This window comes from Drosophila rhopaloa, unplaced genomic scaffold, assembly GCF_018152115.1.
Source record: "Drosophila rhopaloa isolate 14029-0021.01 unplaced genomic scaffold, ASM1815211v1 contig_218, whole genome shotgun sequence".
Classification (NCBI taxonomy): domain Eukaryota; kingdom Metazoa; phylum Arthropoda; class Insecta; order Diptera; family Drosophilidae; genus Drosophila; species Drosophila rhopaloa.
Window position 1 is genome coordinate 1,885,361 of NW_025335104.1, and position 26,115 is coordinate 1,911,475.

A 26,115-nucleotide genomic window follows, 5' to 3' on the forward strand; every position below is an offset into this window, starting at 1 on the left:
GACCAAATAAAATGTATGGTCTATTCAAGTGAATGCTCACTTGAACAACTTTATAACGGTTCTATTTTAAAACTTGAAATATACCAGCAAGAGCGAAAAATGCTTGCACTAAGATAATATGGAAAAACTAGAGTATTTTTACCAGGGTGTCCTATTCAAGCGACGAGCAGTATAATTAGTTGGTAATTTAAGGGTCATAGCTCTGCACTCAGTTCTTTTCCGTTTTTATACCCTTGCAGAGGGTATTATAATTTCAGTCAAAAGTTTGCAACGCAGTGAAGGAGACATTTCCGACCCTATAAAGTATATATATTCTTGATCAGCATCACCAGGAGAGTCGATCTAGCCATGTCCGTCTGTCCGTCCGTCTGTCCGTCTGTCCGTCCGTCTGTCCGTCCGTCCGTCCGTTTCTACGCAAACTAGTCCCTCAGTTTTAAAGCTATCTGCTTGAAACTTTCCCAAAAGTTGTCTTTCTATTGCAGGTAGTATATAAGTCGGAACGAGCCGGATCGGGCGACTATATCATATAGCTGCCATATAACTGCACGATCGGAAAAGCCATAACGTTGATGTTTTTAAAGTTAGGAAGTTGGGATTTTCTATGAGTTTTATTTTTGACCAATTTATCCGACCTACCAAATTTCATAAGGATCGGACGACTATATCCTATAGCCGCCATATAACTGATTGATCGGAAATGCCATAACTTTGGTGTTTGCAAAGTTAGGAAGTTGGGATTTTCTATGGGTTTTATTTTTGGCCAATCAATCCGACCTACCAAATTTCATAAGGATCGGCCGACTATATCCTATAGCTGCCATATAACTGAACGATTGGAAATGCCATAACTTTGGTGTTTTTAAAGTTAGGAAGTTGGGACTTTTTATGAGTATTAAGAATACAGCATATGAATAATTTTGAAGAATATAATTTACAGAATATTCTGCAAGGGTATATCAACTTCGGCTCCGTCCGAAGTTAGCTTTCCTTTCTTGTTCCGACCATTTTTGGTCTAAGAAAAATTTTCCTATTTTTTTCAAGAGAATTTATGGTTTTTTCTTGTCGCCAACTTTTACATAATTTTTTTGTAAACAAGGCACTAGAAAAATTGGATTTGTGTAGTAAGAAAGGAAGCAATTTTATAAAAAGATTTCGCATGAAAATGACAAAATTAACAAATCCATATCCACCCGCATTTATTCTAATCCTTCTGTTATTTGTTATTTGTGTTAGTGGTAACGTCGCGCAGGCAGTCGAGGATGAAGTAAAATATTAAAAGAATTTACTGTGCTTCCAAGGATTATTAAAAATGATACTCAAATATACATATATTCTGATTCTCGTGTTAGGAATTTATGAATACTCGGAACCATTTTCCTTTTTTATTTGTTTAAAAAGTCAGTCGAACAAAAGCATTTCAATAAAAAAGTGAATTATTGCACATTTTCTTATTTACAGCTCCTATTAATCGCCGAGGAAAATTAATAAAGTCTGCGCAATCGTACGCACGCTCTGTCCCATAGCTGACGAATGGATTGAGTACTAGGTTTTAAGCTGAAATCTGACTTGCTAGTAATACTCCTAGTAAGCGACCCAGAAGACCTCGCCTGCAAAAAGCTAAATTTAGATACTATTTCCAAGCAGAAAATTTATTACGAAGAATCATCTTTTTTTTATATATTTCACGACTCTATTAACTCAAATATGGTAATTTTAAAATACAATTACCTTTAGCACTATTTACTTTAAATAATATACACAATTCTGTGAAAGAAAAGTCCGATCATTAAAAGTAATACATATATACTCGAAAATTTTTGGTTATAACACAACAACTGTTGTTTATCAAATACTTAAGTAAAAGTTAAGCATTAATATATGATACACTAAAATAAAAAACAAGAGAGAATGATATAGTCGGGTGCCCCGACTATCAGATACCCGTTACTCAGGTAAAGGGAGTGCGAGGGAGATGGAGATAGAAACTTTGATCACGCATAACTTTTTAACGAATGGTCCGATTTGAAAAATTTCTTCTACATTTCGATAGGTATTGATAAACACAATAAAACTGCATTTTTACTTTTCCGAAATATTTAAATTTTTAAAATCGTATATTAACGATTGTGGGCGTTTAAGGGGGCGTGGCACCTTTTTGAAACAAACTTGCGCTGCGTAGGAACTCCTAGAATCTGCATGCAAAATGCCAATCTTCTAGCTTTTATAGTTTCCGAGATCTCAGCGTTCATACGGACAGACAGACAGACAGACAGACGGACAGACAGACGGACAGACGGACAGACGGACATGGCTATATCGACTCGGCTAGTGACCCTGATCAAGAATATATATACTTTATAGGGTCGGAAACGCTTCCTTCTAGCTGTTACATACTTTTGCACGAATACAATATACCCTTTTACTCTACGAGTAACGGGTATAAAAACAAGAAAGGAAAGCTAACTTCGGGCGGAGCCGAAGTTGATATACCCTTGCAGAATACTCTGTAAATTATATTCTCCAAAATTATTCATATGATGCATTCTTAATACTCATAAAAAATCCTAACTTTAAAAACACCAAAGTTAAGGCTTTTCCAATCGTCCAGTTATATGGCAGCTATAGGATATAGTCGGCCGATCTTTATGAAATTTGGTAGGTTTGATTGATTGGCCAAGAAAATCCAAACTTCATAACTTTACAAACTCCACAGTTATGGCATTTCCGATCAATCAGTTATATGGCAGCTATAGGATATAGTCCGCCGATCCCGGCTGTTCCGACTTATATACTGCGTGCAAAGGAAAGAAGGGTGTGTGCAAAGTTTCAAATCGATAGCTTTAAAACTGAGAGACTAGTTTGCGTAGAAACAGACAGACGGACAGACGGACATGGCTATATCAACTCAGGAGGTGATCCTGATCAAGAATATATATACTTTATAGGGTCGGAGATGTCTCCTTCACTGCGTTGCCCAAAATTATAATACCCCCTGCAAGGGTATAATAACTACATTTACTTCTTACTGGTTCGTCTTGTAGGAAAAATTATGAGTTTCGTGCTCGTGGGTGCTGGCAACTTGAGCTTAGAACGAAATTTTAAATTGACATTGAACATAATATGTCCTCTGCCATTAATTTTGCGTTGCGAATGATAAATCATTATTTTTGTAATTAACAGCAAAATAATAGGAATGAGTTTCGGCCAATCAGATTGAAAGCGGAAATGTGTCTTTCAAGGGCTTCATGAACACTTCTCAGAAGGTATTTTAGTTGCAACTAAAATGTGATTTGACACCTCTTAAAATACTAAATTAACTTACATGGGTCTCCAACTGAAGACCCTCGGTCAACTCTTCGGCGGCCTTAACCTCCACGCTGAGTCCGTCTCCTGTCTCCCGCAACACATGATGTTTTAGCTGCTCGATCTGATGCAGTAGTTTTAGGGTGCCTTCATCTAAATTGTCGTCCTCTAAGCGCAACTGGCGCTGCTGCTCCCGTTCTTCGTCCACGTCCCATTCAAGCGACTCCGGCGTGGATGTATGGGACCAGGAGTTCTGCGTGGACGAGCAGCAGGAAGTCCGCGTGATTGGGCCCCCGTGGAGCTGGATGTTAAACCTTGCTTGCCGTGCCACATGTCGTCCTTGAACGGTAGCCATTGCTGCAGCTGCCGCCAGCTGGTCTAGGGATGTATATCGTGGCTTGGGCGGCATAGAATGTGGCTCCTTACAAGTTTGTTGGCATTGGAGTTGGTACTGCCGCAGCTGCGAGTACTCGTGCTCCCACTCAAGGTCCAATGAGGAGCTGGCACGTGAGTTAAAAATGCGCAGAACGTTTCCTCGTCCCATCTCTGTCTCTCTGGTGGGCGTTGCCTGGGCGTTAAGCAGCTTGCAGGCGTCCAGGTTTTGCATCTGAATTTCAGGCATGGCTCTGAAAGGATTCTGTCAGTATTCTAACGTTACTGAGGGCCTCACATACCTGCCACACTCACACTGCAACTTGGCATAGCTGGACTGCTGCTCACAGTTCTGGCCTAACAAATTTCGGCATTGCTGCCTCCGCTTAAACCGTAGCACGCGGTAGATGAATCCGTTTCGTTGGCAGCAAGTCCTTTTCGCACTTGATATGAGCTCTACCTGTTGACCGTATCTTTCTCGTTCATCAACTCTACCTCCGGTTTTGTGGTGCCGCCTACATAGTGAAAAATAAAAGAGAGTGGTAAATGGAAAGAAAGCAATTGCTAAAGTTTAGAACCGAAAGAGCTACGTTAAAGACCTTTGCAAAAATAAAAATTTTGCAGAATGTAATAGTACTTGAATTTAGAGCTTATGGATCTGGTTGTGGCTGCGGGGATAACTTGCAGTTACCACCCATTAGGGAGGAAGGCCCAGCGGCCGTTGCACATTTTCAGGCTATTGATCCGTTGGATAGCAGCGACTGGAATTCGACCAGTTGTATTTACCAAGCAGTTTAGACTACCTGTGGGCCAGTCGTAAACCAAATAAACCAAACCCCTAGCTAAGATTATGTTGATTGTCTAGTTAGAAAACTGGTTATTGGATTTGCGAGCTACAAATTTAATAAAGTTTAGATAACATAACTAACTTACCCAAGCCAGCTGTTTGCCATCCAAAAGGGTGATGGGGTTGTCAAGTAAGACGATCCCGAGGTCGTTGAGTGAGTGCTAGAGTTAGACGTCGATGTGTTTGCGGTTTGGGCGGGGGCGGTGGCGGTGGCAGCACTGCTGCCAAGACATGAACCCATGGAAACGTGCAACTCCTGCTGCTGTTGCAAGATCTTTTTTGGTTTCGGTGTAGTTGTGCCTAGCGATTCACATTATTTTTGCGCCTACATGGCGTCATATTCTTGGGTCAAGGCTTTGCTGCTCAGGCCAGCAACCCCTTTCCTTGGTCCTTCCTGTTGTTTTTAAGACCTTTTCAAGTAGAACCAGCGCGTAACTGTTTTGGCCCTGCAACAGCTGAGTGATTGGGAATAGTGCGGTGACTTTCGAAAGTCAGCTGTTTGCCTGTGTTTTGGCTTTCGCTGTTTGCGCTGTCAAGTGGAGTTGAAGGGGAGCTTTGTGCAACGGAAGCTTTGTGCAACGGGAGCTTTGTAAGCGCCCCAAAGCTTTGGCAGGCTTGCAAATTGCTTTTAGGCTTCTGGTAGAAACTTTTTTAGGGGTAATAACGGTAAATGTAAAGGGATAACTTACCAACTTGGTTAACATGCCTTAACAGGGACTTAGATGCGGGGAGAATGTTTTAAATGACTTAGTTAAATTTGCCTTAAAGCTCCAAGGGGAAATGTTAATGAGAAATTGTTCTGTAAACAGTTCTTTTGTGAACTGTGCAGAACAGTGAATAGAAAATGTTGTGAACTGTTCAGAACAGTACTTAAATCAAGCGGATTTTAACTGCAAGTTAAATGTTCTAAGGCAAAACTGTATTTTGTTGCCAATTTTGTTTTTATTAATTGTGTTTTAAATCTAAAACACAATCATTAAATTCTCAACTCAAATTATTTACATTTTTTTGTATTAATTGGGACAACATCTTGAGTACATTACCAAATTTACTGCGAAGAAGCCCATTTGCCTTCTCTTTGCCGTGGAACCATTAAAAACGGTTATACAAATATACAATTGATTGTACGCCCAATTTATAAAGCGATGATCAAAGTTTTTTGTTATTTTTATATCTGATACGTTTTTTGCACCCTTTAATATTTTTTTATACATATTCCTCTCTCATGATAAACATGAAATTTAGTTTGACGCATTCCGGGAAGTACATTAACGGTCTCAGATTTCGATTCAGTTTTTGGGGCACGGCATGTTATGTTAGGTCTGCAACGGGAGCAATAAACATATGTAAGCTAACATAAATCACGGCCAACCGCAACATTTGTTTATCTTTTTAACATGCCACAGCCGAACTGACGACTACCACGACTCGTAGATGGGATGCTGGTTGCTCGGCTGCTCGTTCTCCGCGTTCGTGCCAGTGTCAAATCGGCTGTCATAACGTTCGGTTGTCGCGAGATTCGCTTACGCTTCCGTGTTCGCATCCCTATCCTCCGCTAAGAGTGTCGTATTTGGTTTCGAGACCTGGCGCTGTTAACGGTGACCAAATAGTTAATACTAATATTTCCGGTTGCCATTTCTGGGCCTTTAGTTGCGTCTTGTTGTATATAATCAACATATGTGAGTGTTTCTTATCTATGCACGTCGACTGCCCACTGGAGTTGGTGCTTTTGTAACGGCGTCTAAGTGTCTGCCGCGAGGTCCCCGTATTTAGTAATGTTGTAAAAACGGCAGAAAAAATAATTTATATATCAGTTGTTGTGCTTTCTCCTGCCTCTATTTATAAATTGATTTGCTGATTCCGGCTGACAACTGACGTCCCATCTGCTTTGCAACTGCAGCATCTCATTTAATACTCAGATATTAACTCGGTAAGTTTAAATGGAACGGAACATTAGATAAGGGATAAAGGTAGGGGACAAAAAGACAGACAGGGAAATACTTAAATTATTTTTATTGGGCTTATAGACTACATTACCTTTTATAAAATATGAATTCTCAACGACGTCTGATGAAATAATGTAGGCGAACATCGCTTATGATGTCTTACTATGTATTCATATATGATATTAATGTATCCACAGTGAGGTATCCTCACTTAAGGCATTGCTTGGGATACTTACCACTTTTGCTGTTTGAAGCGATTCTTATTAAGACTGAATTTCACTGCTTATGGTTCGTTTCGTCGATGCAACTGCATCAGACAACTAAACAGTTCTTTGTCCAAGTTTTCCTTTTTGGCACAAACCGAATACGTCATATTAACCTCTTTTTGAAAAGTTTTACCGGCTTTAATACTATTCGCATAAAAAATCACGATCGGCATTAACGGAATCATTCTATGTATGTACATGGTACATGGTATATGGTACCAGAAACTCATTGATGCTTGTCAATGTTGCTGTTCGTTTTAAATGGCAACCGTAACCATAATAAACTTTCGCTTTTGTTGCCGCCAGTAGCAGAAAACATTCAAATGAAAATAGTACACTCACAAATAAAACCTAGTTTTAAGACAAATTTCTCTAATGTGAATTAAAAAAAAATCTTGTATAAAACTGATAACATTTTTTAAAACTCTTGATTCCAAGTTCCAAGCTGTCAAAACAAGAACAACATTTGTAAATCAAGTGCATTCGTACTAAGTAAAACAATTATTTCAACCTTTAAATAAATGTAACCATGAAAACTCCCGAAAACAATTCAACACAATGCATTATCTGAAAATAATTACACGAATCAATCAAAAAATGCAAATCCCTACAAAATATTTGAAACAACCAACAACATTGTACTTGTTTCCAACCGAAATTCAACCGAACAGATATCTTTGTCACACCCTAATTTGTCTGTTCTGCGCTTGTGAAGCGAGAAATGAAGTGACGCCCAGTTGCTACAACAAATTACATTTAAATTTTCAACTCAGTAGAAGATCTTCGGTGTGGAATTCTTGCAACTGATCGACGAAAAGGTTGCCGAACCATGATATAAAGAATCAATAAACGAATCACGCCTTTTGAGCACAGTAGAGGTCAACCTCACAAAACGTGTAAGTATTCTGGAGAATAAGGCAAAGAAGGATAGCAGGACTGTGGATTGGATGCTAAACTAGCAGACAAATGTAATTAGCAGGAGTTGGTAGAAATAAATCTAAACAACGTATATATTTTACTTTTAAAATAAAACCATACTTATAATATTAATGTTTTTTTCCACACAGATCGAAAAGAGATGCAAAGCTTAGAATAGCCTTGTAGTCATAATGGCAATATTACTCTACATTGTTGCACTATATTGTTGCACTCAATCATTGTTTCAGACCGCGAATTTTCGTTAGTGTTCCAATGACATTTTCAATGAATAAAATAATATCACCAATGTTTCATAGCCCTATAAATAGGGCCAATGACATTTTGCAAGCAGCTGATAAGGTCGTAGGTGACTTTTGATTGCAACAATTGCCCTGAGTCGGGCCTTTTTTGATCTCGGTACTCAGACCGACATTTTTGATCTAAGAAACACTCTGCTCTGACAATAGACACTTCAAAAGATTAAATTTTGTTATCTTTTCGGTAGGACATAAAGAACGTTCGCTAAGAGTTCATTTCAGGTGGTTGGTATTTTTTCGCCGATCTGAGTACCGTGGTGACAAAAAGCGCCTCCCGAAAAGTGTATGCTCTGTCCCGTGCTCTTTCTCATAGCTGACGAACGGAGTTCGTCAATCTGAGTACTAGGCTTTAGGCCTTATCGAAAATAATGCATATCCTAATCATTGAAAGTGTTTGTCAGTTTGGGAAAAGATCGCAAGAATTTAATGTAGAGAATAAAAACGTTGTAATATTATCTGTGCAGTTCAGGCCAGTATTTTGGGGTTGATCGACAAAAAGCATTTAGATTCCAATGTTATCAAAAGAAAACTTGGTATAATGCAGTAGATATGGACAAATATTGTAAGTCATAATAGTGCTTTATTAAATATATATATATATAACATTTATAAATACCTAAATCAGATTTATATGTTATTGTCTGTAAATTTCTTTAGATAGCCAAGATATCATCAAAGGTTATTGTTCATATTTATACCCTTGCAGAGGGTATTATAATTTTGCTCAAAAGTGGGCAACGCAGTGAAGGAGACATCTCCGACTCTATAAAGTATATATATTCTTGATCAGGATCAGCTCCTGAGTTGATATAAGCATGCCCGTCTGTCCGTCTGTCTGTTTTTACGCGAACTAGCCCTCAGTTTTAAAGATATCGAATTGAAACTTTGCACACACCCTTCATTCCTTTGCACGCAGTATATACTATATACTATATTCTATAGCTGCCATATAACTGAACGATTGGAAATGCCATAACTTTGGTGTTTTTTTAAGTTAGGAAGTTGGGATTTTTATGAGTGTTAAAAATGCATCATATGAATAATTTTGGAGAATATAATTTACAGAATATTCTGCAAGGGTATTTCAACTTCGGCTCCGCCCGAAGTTAGCTTTCCTTTCTTGTTATACCCGTTACTCGTAGAGTAAAAGGGTATATTGTATTCGTGCAAAAGTATGTAACAGGTAGAAGGAAGTGGTTCCGACCCTATAAAGTCTTGTTCAGGATCACTAGCCGAGTCGATCTAGCCATGTCCGTCTGTCCGTCTGACTGTCCGTCCGTATGAACGCTGAGATCTCGGAAACTATAAAAGCTGGAAGATTGGCATTTTGCATGTAGATTTAAGGAGTTCCTACGCAGTGCAAGTTTGTTTCAAAATGGTGCCACGCCCCCTCTGACGCCCACAAGCCACAAGCTGTGGCCACAGTTTTGATGCTATTATGAAAATTTGAATTGATATGTATTTGTTTCGTCAATACCTATCGATTGACCTAATAAAAGTTTGCCATGCCTACTCTAACGCCCAAAAACTCATTAAACGCTTAAGCCTGGCTAGCGCCTACATTTCCGCCTTTCATGGCCCGTGGTACCAATGTCTTGGGGTAGATGGCGCAATACAATAGCGCCATCTAACGGATGACTTTGGAACAGCTGGCTAGGGTGCTCAACAGAGTCAACGTTAATTCTCTATAAGGATTTCTATTAAAGGAAATTGCGATGGTTTTCATTTGTCAATACCGAACTATATCCCAAGAACTGTGCAAATCAAATCAAGTTAGTTAAATTGGAGGTCTGAGTCAAATAATGGCCTATGTGTGTATGCTGGTGCAGGACAAAAGCTGCCTGCGCTAAAGCAGCGCTGGTGCTGATGCTCGTGCTGTAAAGCTGCCAGCGCTAAGAGATCGCCTAATTCAAATTGATAATTTGAACTTTTTGTCCTATTTTCCTGTGGTCACTCTAAATCACATTATGTTAATGCAAAATCAAAAGTTGTTTAGCTGAGTAAGGGGTATCTAATAGTCGAGGCACTCGACTATAGCGTTCTCTCTTGTTATACGCGTTACTCGTAGAGTAAAAGGGTATATTGTATTCGTGCAAAAGTATGTAACAGCTAGAAGGAAGCGTTTCCGACCCTATAAAGTATATATATTCTTGATCAGGGTCACTAGCCGAGTCGATATAGCCATGTCCGTCTGTCCGTCTGTCTGTCCGTCTGTCTGTCCGTATGAACGCTGAGATCTCGGAAACTATAAAAGCTAGAAGATTGACATTTTGCATGCAGATTCTAGGAGTTCCTACGCAGCGCAAGTTTGTTTCAAAAAGGTGCCACGCCGCCTTTAACGCCCACAATCGCTTATATACGATTTTAAAAATTTAAATATTTCGGAAAAGTAAAAATGCAGTTTTATTGTGTTTATCAATACCTATCGAAATGTTTTCAAATCGGACCATTCTTTAAAAAGTTATGCGTGATCAAAGTTTCTATCTCCATCTCCCTCGCACTCCCTTTACCTGAGTAACGGGTATCTGATAGTCGGGGCACCCGACTATAGCGTTCTCTCTTGTTTTTAATTAATATTAAGCACATTACCGAAAATATAGGGGAAACCCGACGGCAAGTCGTTCAAAACATTAATTGGCATGGATTACATACATTGCGCTGAGACTACCGAATGCATTCTCAGGGCATCGATAATCACAACTTATCCTATAATTAAGAAGAAAGTATCAAAAATCGGCAAGCCGAAGTTCATATTCCCTTGCAGTTATTACAAAACGACTACATATCGATTTCTAAGCCTATATTACCAAAAAAAACAAAATTAAGCTATGTCGATTTTGCGCAGCATTTTTCCAACGTTTCTATGGCAGTAATGATATTGTTGTCCGATTTTGACAAAACTAAAAGCGTAATTCTAATATAGTAAATAAGTACTATATCACAACATTTTAAAAAATACAAATAAATAAAATAAAAATATAATGGGAGCTATATGATATAGATGTTTGATTTTAATTTAATTAAAACAGTAATTAGTATATAAAAATATAAAATATATAAATATATAAAAATCTATTTCTTCCGACATATGTACATAGGTATTTAACAGGATACGGCTTTGTGATGCGCTTATGAAAGCAGAATGCATCATCCCTGTCAATTAAATAAACTTTCCAATTCCATTTATAAAACTTTCGTTCAGGATCGTCCGCACCTCTAACTAACAAAACACCTACCTTCTTTCTAATTCTTTCCTCATTTTTTTTCTTCTCCTCTGTTTTATCAAGAACTCCGTATACCATTTCTTTGCATGCAATTCTGTAGAATTGTTTATGTTTCCGAAGTTTCTTTGCGTCTGTATTGACAATCGGGCATGACAATGTTGACATAATATTTTTCTGTTCATTGACGATTTTTCGTAAACCATGACAATAACATTCAAAATATTTTTCTTTTCTAGTTTCCAGATTTATCTTGTGAAAAGAAAAAGTGATTAATAGATGCCATCGAAAAATATCCTTTGTGTATATGCGCTTTTGGTGAATCTTCGCTACTTCACAAAAAATCGGATTCTTTTAAGGTTTAAAATATGGACAAGCCTAGTACTCATATTGAAAAACAAGTTCTCCAGCGGAAAAACTTGAATCTTTCCAGCGTAACTGCGAGAGTTCATCAGATTTGAATGTGCTATGGTCGTACTGTTAAGCCTAGTTTCCAGATCGACAAACGATTACGCTAGAGTAAAAACTTTAATCTTTCCAGTGTGACCACAATTATGAGAGTTCATCAGATTTAAGCGTGCTACGGTCGTACTGTCAATCAGCTGGGTTTGTTGACAAGCAGTTAAAATTCAAATATCGTATTTGCGGGAAAGAGCCTTTAAAAGATATTATCAAATACCTTGGCAAGACAAGTCTGCCGCTGTACAAAGAAATTTAAAAACAATACAATTTAAATTTAACAGTTGTTTTTTTCAATTTACTGATAATTATTTGCTAATTTAAAGTTCAAAGCTGCACTTTTATTCTGTTTTGTTCGTACATTCTGGACCTAAAAAACATTTTGCTCTAAGAAGAGGCACCCCAGATAGTATTAATGTTATTTTGTCCTCAGATGTAAACACCTGCAATCGACTTTTGTGAGTTTTTTGAGTTTTTCCCTCCATTTCTTATAATGTTAAGTGAGAAGCGCACGCCAAAAGATTAAATTTTTTAATCTTTTCGCTAGGGTTCACCCAAAGTTCATTTCCGCAAGGGTATTAAAACTTCGGCTTGCTGAAGCTAGCTTTTGTCCTCGTTTTCTTTAATGTCTCACTTAACTCTACTCTTGGGCGTTTAACCATTTTTTGAGACTTTTCATTAATACAATTGGAACTGAATTGCATTTCTGATTTTAAAATTCAACAATCGAGTAAAATAAAATAAAAACATGAAAAGAAGCAAACTTCGGCAAGCCGAAGTTTATATAGTGCATATACCCTTGCAGTTATTACAAAACGACTACATTTCGATTTATATGCCTATATTACCAAGAACAATGGTAAAACCGTAAAGGGTCGCACCCACAATATCCTTACTAGCGCGGACACGCGACTTATAGTGACAAATTTAATTATTGGCTCCTCAAGTTGAATTTTAAGTCTATTTTTATACACTTGCACAGGGTAGTATAATCTTCGTCAAAAGTGTGTAACGCAGTGAAGAAGACATCTCCGACCCTATAAAGTATATACATATATTCTTATAATATAAGCATGTCAGTCCGTCTGTTTCTACGCGAACTAGTCTCTCAGTTTAAAGATATCGAATTTAAACTTGCCACACACCCTTCGTCCCTTAGCACACGGTATATAAAACGGAACGGGCGGGATTGGCATCCTATAGCCGCCATTGATCGGAAATGCCATAACTTTGGTGTTTTTAAAGTTTGGAAGTTGGGAATTGGCGATCCTCATGAAATTAGGTAGGTCGGATTGATTGGCCAAAAATAATACCCATAAAAAATCCCTTTACAAACACCAAAGTTAAGGCAATAAATATTTCTTAAGTATGCCGTAGGTTAAAAAGTAATTTTTAATATTTTAGATCAACCCAATTGTCAGTAAAACATTAAAAACTTTATAATACAAAATATATATCTAAAGAAATATCAACATAGGTGGAAAAACCATAAAATTTCTGAAGTCATTATACCCGTTACTCGTAGAGTAAAAGGGTATATTGTATTCGTGCAAAAGTATGTAACAGCTAGAAGGAAGCGTTTCCGACCCTATAAAGTATATATATTCTTGATCAGGATCACTAGCCGAGTCGATCTAGCCATGTCCGTCTGTCCGTCTGTCTGTCTGTCTGTCTGTCTGTCTGTCTGTCTGTCTGTCTGTCTGTCTGTCTGTTTGTCTGTCTGTCTGTCCGTATGAACGCTGAGATCTCGGAAACTATAAAAGCTAGAAGATTGGCATTTTGCATGTAGATTTTAGAAGTTCCTACGCAGCGCAAGTTTGTTTCAAAATGGTGCCACGCCCCCTTTAACGCCCACAATCGCGTATATACGATTTTAAAATTTAAATATTTCTGAAAAGTAAAAATGCAGTTTTGTTGTGTTTATCAATACCTATCGAAATGTAGAAGAAATTTTTCAAATCGGACCATTCGTTAAAAAGTTATGCGTGATCAAAGTTTCTATCTCCATCTCCCTCGCACTCACTTTACCTGAGTAACGGGTATCTGATAGTCGGGGCACCCGACTATAGCGTTCTCTCTTGTTTTATTTTTATTTGACTCAAGCTGTCAACAACAGCCGGAGAGTGCAGACGTGTTTTGCGCGAGCTCCGGAAAAAAACCGCTCAAAAGTGAAAAAACAATAACTAAAAATACTGGAGTGGTGTAATAAAGGCAATCTTATTGCTAAAAACAGTAAATAATAATTAGTGCTATCTAAAAAACTAGTGCAAAGTTATTATATAAACTAAGAAGTGCCACGAGTGATAGCTCGATGAGCGGCGATTCAAAAAATGAGCGTAGAAGCTCAGTTATATTTCTTATTTCTCAACCCGTGCTACAGAAGTAGAAAGAACTCAAAGAGCAACTCGGCCCTTCTGACCATTGACAGTGCGAGAGCACGGTCTTGTTCTCCCGCCCTACTCACACCAACTCCCCCCTCATGGAGCTTGCAGTGTAGAACCCCACCCCCAGCTTCGAGTCACAGCTCACCAGCCACAAGCACTGCGACCTCGTTAATTTCTGCAACCGCAGCCACTGCAACAACAACATCAACGGTCGCCGTTAACAACAACGCGATTTCGAATGCGTTTGCAACTTCTGCAGCGTCGAATAAAACTACAAAGCCAATTGTAAGTACGAGTGCCAGTATCGGCAATATCAAACAACAACAAGTGGTTCCGGCTATACAGACTGGCATGGACCGTTACATCCAAATCAAACGGAAGCTAAGCCCGCAAAATAAAATGGTTGGAAATAAACCAAAACAAAATTGCCCTAATAAAGGCAGCGAACAACCAGGGGCATCTAGTAACAACAGATTCGCCCTATTGTCGGAAATTGATAATAATCAATCCGAATCTGGACAGGCTGTTCAAAAGAAACCAAAGCCCCCACCAATTTACATAAGGGAACAGAACTCAAATGCCCTAGTAAAGAAAATTGTTGCGCTGGTCGGGAATGACAACTTTTATGTTACTCCTCTTGTTAAAGGGAATATTCATGAACCAAAGCTTCAAGCTAAAACTGAAGATCAATTCAGAGCTGTAACTAATTACCTATACGAGGCTAGGAAACCCTAGTACACGTACCAGCTCAAGAGTAGCAAGGGCTTGCAAGTAGTGCTAAGGGGCATAGACGTAAGGGGCCCGACGTATCCACCAATGAGGTAAAAGAGGCACTGAAAGAAAAAGGATTCTTCTCCAAAAATATTATTAATATTATCAACAAAAATAAAAAGCCGCAACCACTCTTTAAGGTCGAACTGGAGCCAGAAAGCAGAGCCTTGAAGAAAAATGAAGTGCACCCGATTTATAAACTGCAATTCCTGTTGCACAGAAGGATTACTGTTGAAGAACCGCATAAGCGGAATGGCCCGCTGCAATGCACAAACTGCTAAGAGTATGGACACACCAGAAACAACTGTGGGCTTCGTTCAGTCTGCGTAGCTTGTGGTGGCTTCCACAAATCCGAACCTTGCCCTGCAAGCAAGGAAGACCCAAAGACAAAGAAATGCGCTAACTATGGAGATAACCATACCGCAAACTACAGAGGCTGCCCGGTCTATAAAGAGCTGAAGAGTCAGTTTCAACAAGCAAAACAAGCACGCTCCCAGAATGCACGAAATGCGTACGTGCAATCCCAAACCACACCTAATGTTTTCATTGCGAAAGCAGCCAGATCTTTATTTGGGCCCCTCAACACAAATAGGGGAGTTTCATACGCCAGTGCCCTAAAATCAGGACTTGCCAATCAAACGGGGTTCCCACAAGCTCAATGCTCTGAGCAAAATATAATAACACCTCAACAAGCAATAGGACAAATACCAAACAGCATGGAAACCATGATGCTGACTTTACAACAGGGTATGATGGAATTTATGTCCTTCATGAAAACAACAATGACAAACCTTATGCAAAATCAAAACATTTTAATAAATATGCTCACATCCCAATAATCTAAATAACCGATGTCTTGTCTTCGAACATCCATGTGGAATGCCAATGGCGTTTCAAGGCACAAACTTGAAATAACTCAATTCCTCAATGAAAACCAAATAGATGTAATGCTGCTGGCAGAAACGCATCTCACAAGTAAATACAATAAGATACAATACAAATAAGAGGTTATACTTCATACTGCACAGATCATCCGGACGGTAAGGCTCACGGAGGAACTGGAATCCTAATCAGGGAACGCATTAAGCACCACTTTCACCAGAAGTTTGCAACAAATTATTTGCAGGCTACATCTATAAAACTACAAGCAGACAACGGCAGTATCACTATAGCCGCTGTCTATTGCCCACCGCGTTTTACAATAACTGAAGAGCAATTCTTGGACTTCTACAATTCACTCGGAGATCGCTTTATAGCAGGAGGAGACTACAACGCCAAGCACACGCACTGGGGATCAAGACTCGTGACGCCCAAAGGAAGACAACTGTATAAAGCAATCATAAATTTGAACAACAAACTCGACTATGTCTCCCCTGGCAGTCCCACATATTGGCCAGCTGACCCCAGAAAACTCTCGGACTTAATTGACTTCGCTGTGACCAAGAACATCCCAAGAAATTTAGTAAACGCCAAATCGCTATCGGACTTATCATCGGACCACTCGCCTGTTTTAATAACTCTCCTTCAAAGCCCGAAAGTAATCGAGCACCCCTTCAGGCTGACCTCGACTAGACCTAACTGGCTAAAGTACAAAAGGTACGTAAGTTCCCACATTGAACTAACACCACAGTTAAACATAGAGAACGACATCGACTTCTGTGCTGATGCCTTGGAGTCAGTACTCGTGGCAGCAGCCAAAATCAAAACCAGAAGAGACAATCGTGCGTAGCAACCAATACAAAACTAATCTACAAATCGAACAACTGGTTCGGGAAAAACGACGTCTACGACGCGCTTGGGAATCCTGCAGATCGCCCCATTCGAAGCAACTCTATAATGATGCCACCCGCAGACTCACCAAAACCCTCAAACAAGAAGAGGAGCTTGCACAGCGCCGGTACATCGAGAAACTGTCGCCGACCAGTACAAAGCATCCTTTGTGGAGAGCTCACCCAAAATTTAAGCTCTCCGATAGAATCAGTCACTCCGATTAGAAACTCCTCGGGTACTTGGGCCCGCAGTGACGAAGACAGAGCCGAAACATTTGCTTTACACCTACGAAATGTATTTCAGCCGAACGCCGCCACAAACTCTCTTCAACTACCGCCGCTTAGCTCTGAAATTGCAATTAACCCGATTTTATTTCAAGCACCTGAAATTGCTAACGTCATTAGGAAGCAAATAAAACCAAAAAAGGCTCCAGGGGGCGACCTAATAACCCCAAAAATGATAATTGAACTTCCAAACTGCGCAGTGGATGTTATATGCAAGCTATTTAACGGGATCACAAAACTTGGCTACTACCCCAAAAAATGGAAAAAGTCCGTGGTTATAATGATACCGAAGCCTGGGAAAGACCACACAATTCCCTCATCGTACAGGCCAATAAGCTTACTATCGTGCCTGTCCAAATTACTGGAAAAATGCCTGCTCACGCGCATTACACCATATTTAAGAGAACAAAACTTAATCCCGGCACATCAATTCGGGTTTCGTGAAAACCACGGAACCATCGAGCAAGTCAACCGGATAACTTCAGAAATTCGTACAGCCTTCGAACATCGGGAATATTGTAGTGCGATATTCCTCGACGTCTCTCAGGCATTCGACCGAGTGTGGCTTGAAGGCCTTATGCATAAAATCATAACATTACTGCCAGAAAACACTCATAAGTTACATAAGTCGTACCTCTACCACAGAGTCTTTGAGGTTAGATGCAATACAACGACATCCAACGAGTATAACATTGAAGCCGGAGTCCCACAAGGTAGCGCCCTGGGCCCTACCCTGTTTGTCCTATGCACAGCAGACATCCCTACGAACGAGAGGCTGACTACGTCCACATTTGCTGACGACACCGCCCTCTTGAGCCGCTCAAGATGCCCAACTAGAGCAACAGCTCAACTGGCTGATCACTTGGTGGTAGTTGAAAAGTGGCTATCAGACTGGCGAATCAAAATTAATGAACAGAAGTGTAAGCATATAACGTTTACCCTTAACAGACAATCGTGCCCCCCGCTAACTTTGAATAGTACGAAGATTCCCCAAGCTAGCAATTTAACATATCTCGGCGTCCACCTCGACAGACGCCTAACCTGGCGGAGGCACATTGAATGCAAGAAAGTACATCTCAGACTTAAAGCTAGCAGGCTACACTGGATTATAAATTCTCGATCACCCCTGTTCCCCTGTACCCCTGTAAAGTTCTTCTCTACAACTCCACCCTTAAGCCCATTTGGACCTACGGCTCCCAGCTCTGGGGGAACGCGAGCAACAGCAACGTTGACATCATACAGCGCTCACAATCAAAACTCCTGCGAACAATCACTGGGGCACCATGGTATGTTCGGAACGAAAACATCCACAGGGATCTGGGCATACCACCGGTCAAAGATAAAATAGCAAAGCAGAAAGCGGCCTACCATAACAAGCTTACACTGCACCCAAATAATCTCGCAAGGAACCTAAGACGGGTTTCGAACAGAACTCGTCTGCATCGTAACGATCTACCAGCCCAGCAATAAATATTAGTCTAAATTCAGTCTACATGACTGTAAGTTAAGTTATATTCTTAAGATTTTATATACTTATTGTTAGTCTCATATAGAGAAGATTCAATAAATAAAGCATATATTATAAAAAAAAAATATTTCATCGTAAAGGTTAACATTCTTAAAATATATTTTAACAAAAAAATAGGGAACTTTCAACAGTAAAATTTAGATATTTTCTTAAATGAACTTGAAAAGTCATAATTTTACGCACAGAAATTATTCGTCCACTTCATATAATATTTAATAAAAACATATTTCTTGATGTTTTAATATTTTTAATATTTGGTGGGTCCTCCCCCAGCATCAATGATAGCTTGTAAGCGTCGACCAATGCTTTTTACCAAGTTGCTTGTCTCATTAGCGCTAATTTGACCCCATTCAGCCATCAATGCAGTTTTCAAGGACTCCCTGGACGAAATGACGTGCTTCCGAATCCTTTTCTCAAGAATATCTTAAACATGTATAATTAATTTGATGAACTGGGTCAAATAAGCTGTGACGTTACAAAAGGCAGTATTTTTAGTTTTTATTGTTTAATTAAGAAGTTCCTTGCTATAATAAATAAATGAAAACATATTTTTTAAGTTAAAACAACAGTTAACCTTTCTGCGTTTTATTTTTATGGGTATCTCTTATGGTTCAGGAGCTATACCTGTTTAATGTTGAAAATTAGGTTTGGGTCAAATAAGCTGTGAGCCACTGTTTATGTTTATAGGCAAGCCGAAGTTTGCTTCCTTTCTTGTTTTCTATTTTTATATGTCTGCAAGGGTATTTAAACTTTGACTTGCCGAATTTAGCTTCCGTCCTCGTTTTTTTAAATTTTTAGATTTTTCTATGGGGGCTATATGAATAAGATGTCCGATTTTAATTTAACTAAAACCTTAATTCCATAAAAACAACAAACTTATCCTTTTTAAAATTTTTTTCCTATTGTTCCTATGGGAGCTTATTATATAATATAGTCGCCTGACTCGTTCCGAGTTAAATACTACACTCATACCAGAATTAACCCAAAAAACCAAAAATTCGCTATATTTTTGTCCTCAATGGCATCGCACCATAAATTCTAGGGTATATTTTTCTAAAATTAAGATCGTTCTTTCTACAATTTAGGGCAAAAAGCCCTAAAAACAAGAAAAACTTTTCTAAAAAATAGAAAAATATTTATTAAAAATAGGCCATCTTATCATAAATTTTAGGCTATTTTTTCTAAAAATTAGAAAAAATGTATAAAAAATGTGCCTACATTCATCATGATGTAATTTTTCATTCAGGATTTATGGACTTATGTATATTTATGTATGTGTATATGTTATATGATTAAAGCACTTCGCTTTTCATTCAGAAAAGTAACAAAGTATAAAGTATTGCACTAAGGAATTGTTAAGATCGATTTCAAATAGAATCCTGTGGGGGAAAAGAGAGAGAGAAATTGTGTACAATTATGATTTATTTCAGTTCTCACAAGTAAGTATTTTTTAGAACAAAAAATATTTTAATTACTTTTCAATAAAGGGTAAAACTTTTAGTCGTTATAAACATTACTTCTCAAGTGAGTTTATAACACAAGTAAAAAAAAAGAAAAATGTATGTCCCGACGGCAGTTGAAATTGAACTTGCGGTGCTTAGATTTCTGGTCAGACGTTCTAACCCCTAGGCTACTCGGACAGGGTTAGAACAATTTTATGGTCAGGGTGTGATATTTTAGAAAATGTTTTCTATGTTATAGAAAATATTTCTATATTTTTGAATTCATTTTTTAGAAAATATTTCTATATTTTGGAATTCATTTTTTAGAAAATAGTTCTATGTTTAGGAAAGCGTTTCTATTTTTTAGGGTTATCTAAATATAGAAATTCTTTTTTTGACTTAGGGCGAATTTAGTTTATGGCGGCCATTTTTACATTTGAGAAACACTTTCTTGATTCAAGAAAAGATTTCTTATTTTGAGAAAAAAATTCCTTGAAAATAGCAATCTTTTCTTGGAATTTTAGAAAAAATAAAGTTTTATGGCAAATTTCTAAAATTTAATTGTTAATTGTGCTATGAGTGTACCTGCAATAGAAAGGCAACTTTTCAAGCAGATAGCTTTTCAACTGAGGGACTAGTTTGCGTAGAAACGGATGGACGGGAGGACGGACAGACGGACGAACAGACGGACATACGGACAGACGTACAGACGGTCATGGCTAGATCTACTCTCCTGGTGATCAAAAATATATATACTTTATAGGGTCGGAAATGTGTCCTTCACTACGTTGCAAACTGTTTATGAATGAAGTGGACTGTATTATTTTTGTATATAGCGTTTGAGATATTATTAATATTAAGGGGACCCCCCATTCTCGATTTTAAATGTTGACGATTTTCAATGGGCTGGTAAATGTACATATATTATTTTTTAGGTCGATCTTAAGGGGACCCCCCCATTCTCGAATTCAAATTTTGAAGATTTTCAATGGGCTGGAAAATGTACATATATTATTTTTTAGGCTTGCAACTTTGCATCCATTTATTTGAAGATTTAAATAATAAGAAAAAAATTTAACATAATTTTTTTTTTTTTTTTTTGTCATTGAACAAAAGCCCTTCTTTTCGGCGGCGCATGGGATTTAAGCTCACTGGAACATCTGAAACCAAAAACTCAAACGGGATTAGGAAGAGTACATGTATGGCTATAGCATGAACTAGGACTTTTAAATTCGCACAAAAATTAACAAAATGGCGGACCTTTGAACATTTTTTGTTTAATTGCTTTCTTTTCAGCCACAAATCAAGTTGAAAAGTAAAGAAGATCTTCACCGATTTGATTTATCCAAGTTCGTGCTATAGCTATATATGTATAGAATAAAGTAATAAAATTTGGAACCGATTGGATTAATAGTTTTTGAGTAGAATGAGGCTACGCCAGTCGTAAAAATACTGTTTCGAGAAAAACGCGTTTAAAGTTTTGAGAAGCTCTCGCCGTCGCTTGACGCTTCCACAACAAATCGACTATATCTTCAAAAGTTTTTTAAATTTTCACTTGACACTTTAGTGTGAACGGGGGGTGCGCACAAAGGTCGATAATTCAGAAGCCCTTCAATCTGAATTAACATGTCAAATATTCCTCGAATGTTAGTGCACTGCTGCCAATCACTCATTTTAGGTGCAACTTTATAGATCACACACCAGTCTCTTAAATGCCTCCAAAATGGGGCGCTGAGGGCGATATGAAATGCCAATTAATTTCATGACTCGACAAGAAGCTCGAAATCTCTTCGCTAAGTTCGCTTGCATTTCAGCTAAGTCTCGTTTGGCTCCGTGAAAAGTTGTGCCGTTGTCCGAATATAAATCCGATATGGGCCCTCGTTGAGACCAAAATCGTTTTAAAGCGTCTATAAAAGCGGATGTTGTCAAATCGCTGACAAGTTCAATGTGTATCGCTTTTGTAGAGAGACAAACGAAGATGGCAAACCAAGCTTTGCCAAATTTTGGTGTCCGACCTGTGGAGGCTTTGATCGTCACAGGTCCAGCATAATCCAATCCAGTGTGAAGAAAACATCGGGCAGATTGAATTCGAAACTCGGGTAAATCAGCCATAAGTTGAGAACTAGTATGTCGTCGTTGCAAGAAGCAAGTTCTGCAATTAAATACAGTTTTGCGGACAATGTTTCGAGTTCCTAGAATCCAATATGTGGATATTGATACAATAAAACAGATTCCTTAGGCAGAATTATGGAATGTTTTGCGTCATAATTAGCCATAGAATTGTCGATGCGAACTCCAACACGTATTAATCTCTGCTCGTCTAAAAAAGGGGTGTAGTCAACTTCAAGTTATTTTTTAATGGCTGTCCGGTGTTTAACTGCTTGTATACCACTTTGGAGAACCTCTTCTGAACGTGGGTGAATATCCCGTATCGGGCATATTGTAGCTCCCACGCCGACAAAAACGCTAAAAGTTGATTTCTCCCACGAATACGATGAACGAGACGAAAGCTGTAGCTGAGTATCGTCAACAAACGAGACCATGAAGAGGTTTTGTTGATCATACGGGTTAGTGAATTTCCGTCGGCGGGAATGTGTAGATTAACCTTTGGTTCGGACTTTAAGTCCAGGCATGCTTCTTCTTCTGTCGACAGAATAAACTTAGCCTTAACGGGTGGCCAAGTTGAGCGTGACTGAGATAGCCAAGCTGGTCCATTCCACCAGATTGGATGGTCCATGAGGTCCTTTGGAAGTATTCTTCGGGATCCACAGTCTGCAGGGTTATCGCCACTTCGAATATAATGCCAGCAGCTACGTGGACACGCCTCTAAAATTTCTGCAGTACGGTTGCAAACATATGTGTTCCAGGTCCGGGGAGGAGATGTTAGCCAATGCAAGACTATTTCAGAGTCTGACCAACAATTGATTCTGGAAATAGGAATAGTTAATGATTGCTTGACCAGGGAAATCAATTTAGAGAGTAAATGGGCTGCGTTTAACTCGAGTCGCGGAATGGAGACAGTCTTAATAGGTGCATTGCGAGTTTGTACCATTATCAGTTTAACAGCATATCCATTGTAGACTTCGACGCGACAATAGATGACGGCAGCATATGCCTGAGATAATGCATCTGCAAATCCGTGAAGTTCCATTGTTTGAAGCGGTGCTGATATGTAGCGAGAAACTCGACAAGTTTCCAATAAACGCATTTGAGATACGAACTTTTGCCACCGTGTACATAATTGGGGAGGTAATACCTCATTCCATTTGACAGAACTCAGCCAACTATCTTGAAAGAGAATCTTTAGAAACACAGTTGTGGGTGCAAGCAAACCCAGCGGATCGTAGATCAGCAGAATGCATTTGGTAAGAGCGTTTGTAATTCCGGCGATTTCCGGCTTGAAGAAAATATAGTCTTTTTTTGGTTCCCAACATAATCCCAGCACCTTAAAAAATCAAAAGGAACTGTCTTTCTCAAAAGCTTCAAGTGGATACTGACAAATCTCGTTTGGCAAAAACTTCAATAGGGCGTGACAGCTTGAACTCCACTTTAGAAGGTTGAATTGAGCTTTGCTTAGAAGCGAAATTAATTCATCTTTGAGTCCAATGATATCCTTGATTTTGTCGCATCCAGTGGGAATATCATCAACGTACCGTCTCTGTTAAGAACGACAGTAGCGCTCGGATAAACTTCGGCATAGTCGTTCGCGATCTGCCTAAGAACTCTAACGGTAGTGTGCCAAATAGTTGCAGAGTACTTGATCCTCAGACGCTTCAGCAGCAGGTATCAATTCCATGTGTCCTCTTTTAAAGTAATCCTCCATGAAATTAACATACTCTTGTTTGAGTGTAGGTAAATTGCGGAAAGTAGACCCAAGACTCAGAAAATATTGTTTTGCAGTGATTAGTTGGGGCGTCGATGAGTGCTCGTCGATGGAAGGCAGCTTCGTCGGGCGTTACGGCTGTTGCACGTAGCCGGGTGGCAAACTGTGGAAGAGATTTGGAAAACACTCGACGATCGCGAAGCGCGAGATAAATGAAAAAAACTCGTTGAACTTTTTCGTGGTAATAGCGCGGACCGGCTTGGCGATGTATTTCATTCGTTTGACATTGAAAAACTAACTTAAGCCTAATTGAGCGCTGCGCTTCAAAGCGCAGTGGAGAGATTCCGGGAGCGGGAAGGCGGGAGAGCCTGAAATCGCAGGCGTCCAGTGCGGGAGAGCCTGGAGTCGCGAGCATCTAGTGCGGGCGAGTAGGTATTCGTCACGAGGGAAGAGCGGGCAATTTAAGAGAGGGGAGAGCGGCGTAAACATTCCGCCCCCCTTGCAATCGCTAGCGTTGCAAAAGAAAAAACCCACTCCTGTCGTCTAGGCTTGACTGCAGGCGCCGGACAGGATCCACCCGAATGCCGTCCTCTGGGCCACTTGGAGGCCCTCGTCGACCAAATGGAAGCCAGGTCGGATGACCTTGGCGTAGACATCCGCACCCAGGACTACGGAGATGGTTGCCGGCAAGTAGAAACGCTCGTCGGCCAACGGGAGGTCCCCGTATCTGCCGACCACGGTGTCAGAGAGCTCTCGGATGGGGGTGCGTTTGCGGACGTTCGGCTCCACTTTTAGGACTACCTCTAGCTTGAAGCCGTTGTCGCACTTCGACCGAATTGTCGCTGTGCAGATCCTCTCATCGCCGACGGTAGTAGTCGGCAAGCGGAACGCAGACGCCAATGATGCGTCGATGCAGCTCGTCGGCGTACACGGGTCGATGAGGGCGGCCGTGTCGAAGGTCTTCAGCCCGGTCTCCAAAGTAATCATGGCCGTCGGCAGGACATTCACGCTGTGCCGTTGGAGGATACACGCAAGTGACGGAGCCGGTGCCGAGGAGGCTGAGCGCGCGGAGAGGCAAGCGCTCTGCGAGTTGGCGGATCTTGCCGGAGCGAGCGCTGCTGAGAAGGGGCGGATGCCGAGCGCCTTGCCGGGGCCAGCTTTCCACACCCGCTTCTCACAGGCCTCCCATATGGGGTGCCCCAGGAGGAATGAATTGCCAGTTGAGCTGCTGATGAATATACGCATCATTCACAGACTGTTTTACGGCTTGTAGAAAATCTCGGGAGAGCAGGGTGGCAGCGCCGACAAAGGTTTTCCCATTGTCGGACTGCACTTGACGGGGACAACCTCTTCTGGATACGAACCGAGCGAAAGCGGCGAGAAATTTCTCGGTCGTCAGATCGGATGTAGGCTCTAGATGGTTGGCCTTTGTAGAGAAACACACTAAAACCAACACATACCCTTTTGTAATTAGGCAAGCTCTGCCTGTGTAATTATACCCGTTACTCGTAGAGTAAAAGGGTATATTGTATTCGTGCAAAAGTATGTAACAGCTAGAAGGAAGCGTTTCCGACCCTATAAAGTATATATATTCTTGATCAGGGTCACTAGCCGAGTCGATATAGCCATGTCCGTCTGTCCGTCTGTCTGTCTGTCCGTCTGTCCGTCCGTATGAACGCTGAGATCTCGGAAACTATAAAAGCTAGAAGATTGGCATTTTGCATGCAGATTCTAGGAGTTCCTACGCAGCGCAAGTTTGTTTCAAAAAGGTGCCACGCCCCCTTAAACGCCCACAATCGCTTATATACGATTTTAAAAATTTAAATATTTCGGAAAAGTAAAAATGCAGTTTTATTGTGTTTATCAATACCTATCGAAATGTAGAAGAAATTTTTCAAATCGGACCATTCGTTAAAAAGTTATGCGGGATCAAAGTTTCTATCTCCATCTCCCTCGCACTCCCTTTACCTGAGTAACGGGTATCTGATAGTCGGGGCACCCGACTGTAGCGTTCTCTCTTGTTTTTTATGTCGAAAGGGCCAGCGTAGTCCATCCCTGTGTACGTAAATGGCCGGGAAAAAGAAACTCGCTCTTTCGGAAAACTTCCCATCATCTGAACTAGCAATCGCTTCTTATGGATAACGCAGACCTTGCAGGAGTTAATAACGGCCTTTACCAAGTTCTTTATTTTCGGAACCCAGTATCTTGACCGGGTGAGACGTACGACTAACTGGTTACCTCCGTGCAACGTTATGAGATGCGTAAAGTTTACCAGTAGTCGTTATGCGGCCGCACGCCCTTATAAGCCCTTTCTCATCTAGAAAGGGGTTCAAGCAACGATATTCATTAGCAAAATATCTGCGCTGAGTGCTAATGACCATGAGCCGTTCAGCGGCGACAAGTTCTTGGGCTGCTAGACGGACTTCCGGAATCGGCGACTGTTTCCTACATCGCTGGACAAAAC

General features: G+C 40.0%; 2 protein-coding genes across 4 annotated transcripts in view; one reads left to right on the plus strand and one right to left on the minus strand.

Annotated features, from left to right (window-relative positions):
* Positions 1–2,995: 2,995 nt before the first annotated feature.
* Positions 2,996–4,931, minus strand: LOC108037942. Of its 2 annotated transcripts, XM_017114616.2 has the most exons (3): positions 4,609–4,931; positions 3,978–4,190; positions 2,996–3,929 (listed from the first exon to the last, which is right to left on the minus strand). In XM_017114616.2, exons 1-3 carry the CDS (start codon positions 4,761–4,763, stop codon positions 3,314–3,316), a joined length of 984 nt encoding a protein of 327 aa, XP_016970105.2. In that variant the 5' UTR covers positions 4,764–4,931; the 3' UTR covers positions 2,996–3,313. The 2 variants fall into 2 exon arrangements, with proteins under 2 accessions (XP_016970105.2, XP_016970106.1); XM_017114617.2 differs by lacking the exon at positions 4,609–4,931 and having other exon boundaries at positions 3,991–4,069.
* Positions 4,932–6,023: 1,092 nt separating this feature from the next.
* The window catches only part of LOC108037158 (neurotrimin), a 277,439-nt gene continuing 257,347 nt past the window's right edge, over positions 6,024–26,115 (plus strand). For both annotated transcript variants that reach the window (XM_044460759.1, XM_044460758.1), the window contains exon 1: positions 6,024–6,452. The gene's annotated coding sequence lies outside the window, so the exon portion shown is untranslated. The remainder of the gene's footprint in view (positions 6,453–26,115) is intronic.

Excerpts from the sequence above, each read along its gene's own strand:
- LOC108037942 (XM_017114616.2), bottom strand. The coding sequence starts at position 4,763 with ATGGGTTCATGTCTTGGCAGCAGTGCTGCCACCGCCACCGCCCCCGCC. Across the intron at positions 4,191-4,608 it reads ATGGCAAACAGCTGGCTTGG|GCGGCACCACAAAACCGGAG; the intron begins GTAAGTTAGTTA and ends TTCACTATGTAG. Across the intron at positions 3,930-3,977 it reads TTGCAGTGTGAGTGTGGCAG|AGCCATGCCTGAAATTCAGA; the intron begins GTATGTGAGGCC and ends GAATCCTTTCAG.